The sequence below is a fragment of the Morone saxatilis genome, unplaced genomic scaffold (assembly GCF_004916995.1).
Source record: "Morone saxatilis isolate NCDOM2014 unplaced genomic scaffold, NCSU_SB_2.0 Contig10, whole genome shotgun sequence".
In the NCBI taxonomy this organism is placed as follows: Eukaryota; Metazoa; Chordata; class Actinopteri; family Moronidae; genus Morone; species Morone saxatilis.
The window spans coordinates 17,938,712-17,939,964 of record NW_023339652.1 but is presented as its reverse complement, the minus strand read 5'-3'; the positions used below and the strand labels follow the sequence as shown (position 1 = coordinate 17,939,964).

Here is a 1,253-nt window from a genome sequence, read left to right as displayed (position 1 = left end):
TTTTACTTTTTAGTTTAGTGTTAGTGAACTACAACAACATCCTTGAGTCCATGCTGGACCCACCCTTCCGGTCGGATCAGGATCATCCTGATTTTTAGGATCAAATCTATCCTAATCTCCACCCTTTTAGAGTTTTGAGATACCCCAAAACTATTTTTGATCTGGATCCTGGGTAGGATGGATTTCCAGTCCAGTGAGCCCATAATTCTATGTTACATTGTCCTGCTATCCATACACATAATGGTTGTGTAACTGCTCAATCTCATAAATATCTGGGAATTTGGTCAGACGGCAGTCTGACTTTTAACCCCCATATGAAATAACTGGCACAGAATCTGAAGATAAAAATGGGTTTTGAAGGACAGAAAAACCACTGTGCAATCAGCCCTAGTGTCTGTGCTCAACTGTGGAGATATCTTGTAAACAACTGGATGATTAAAACAAGTTGAAACAGTTTACAGATGTGCCCTGTGTTTCATTACAGGAGATAAATATCACATTAATCACTGTGTACTATATGAAGAAGGCTGGTCCTCACTAGAAACAACAAGAGAACTACACACTATCATTTAAATTTAAACTGTCTCAGGATATCACTTCTTCTGAAATGTAAAACCTCTGTCCATAAGATCAGACCCCAGGACTGATACTGATCACATACTGAACATCCACTACTTCGCAGCATGTCAATGTACAGTCCTAAGTCTTACATATGACACCAGCACTGCACTGTCAGCTTACTGTTTCTCTTCAGCTCGCTTTGCACCCGACCAATCTGGCTCGGTCTAAGCTTCTTCCTCATCTTCTTTGTCCTCAGTGTGGCCTTCACACTCGACCCAGCTTTGGCATCGACTACCTGAAACCGCACAGGAGGATATGGTTTTACATTAAGATCAGATCAATAATGTGTCAGGAAAGGTCTGCAGGTCTAATGATGCTCAGTGTGTCCTTACATGATTCCAGTTCTTCTTGGATCCAACTGGAAGCTTCTTCCATCTCTTGACCAGGAGGACACAGGCATTACAGATGTCCCCACAGCGCACCTCACCCAACCTGCAGGGACAGGAAGTTGCAGCGGCTAAGCATCACACTAATAGACAATTTTAGTTATAGTTATATTGTTGTAAAATATATTTTTTGCCCTCTCTTTTCTTGTTTATATTGTTACTATTGACGCATTATTGTGGGAAACTACTAAAAACTAAGTGAAACTACTAAAAACTAAACATGTTTAAACAATAACTCAGATAAGT

The 1,253-nt window shown here is 40.4% G+C and overlaps 1 protein-coding gene across 1 annotated transcript in view; it reads right to left on the bottom strand.

The window, feature by feature from the left end:
* Positions 1-1,253, bottom strand: part of LOC118341655 (SIN3-HDAC complex-associated factor-like) — a 10,639-nt gene that overhangs the window by 5,954 nt on the left and 3,432 nt on the right. Inside the window, exons 3-4 of the mRNA XM_035679972.1 lie at positions 954-1,053; positions 742-856 (exon numbers count right to left, since the gene is read on the bottom strand). Coding sequence (XP_035535865.1) covers positions 742-856; positions 954-1,053 — 215 coding nt within the window. The remainder of the gene's footprint in view (positions 1-741; positions 857-953; positions 1,054-1,253) is intronic.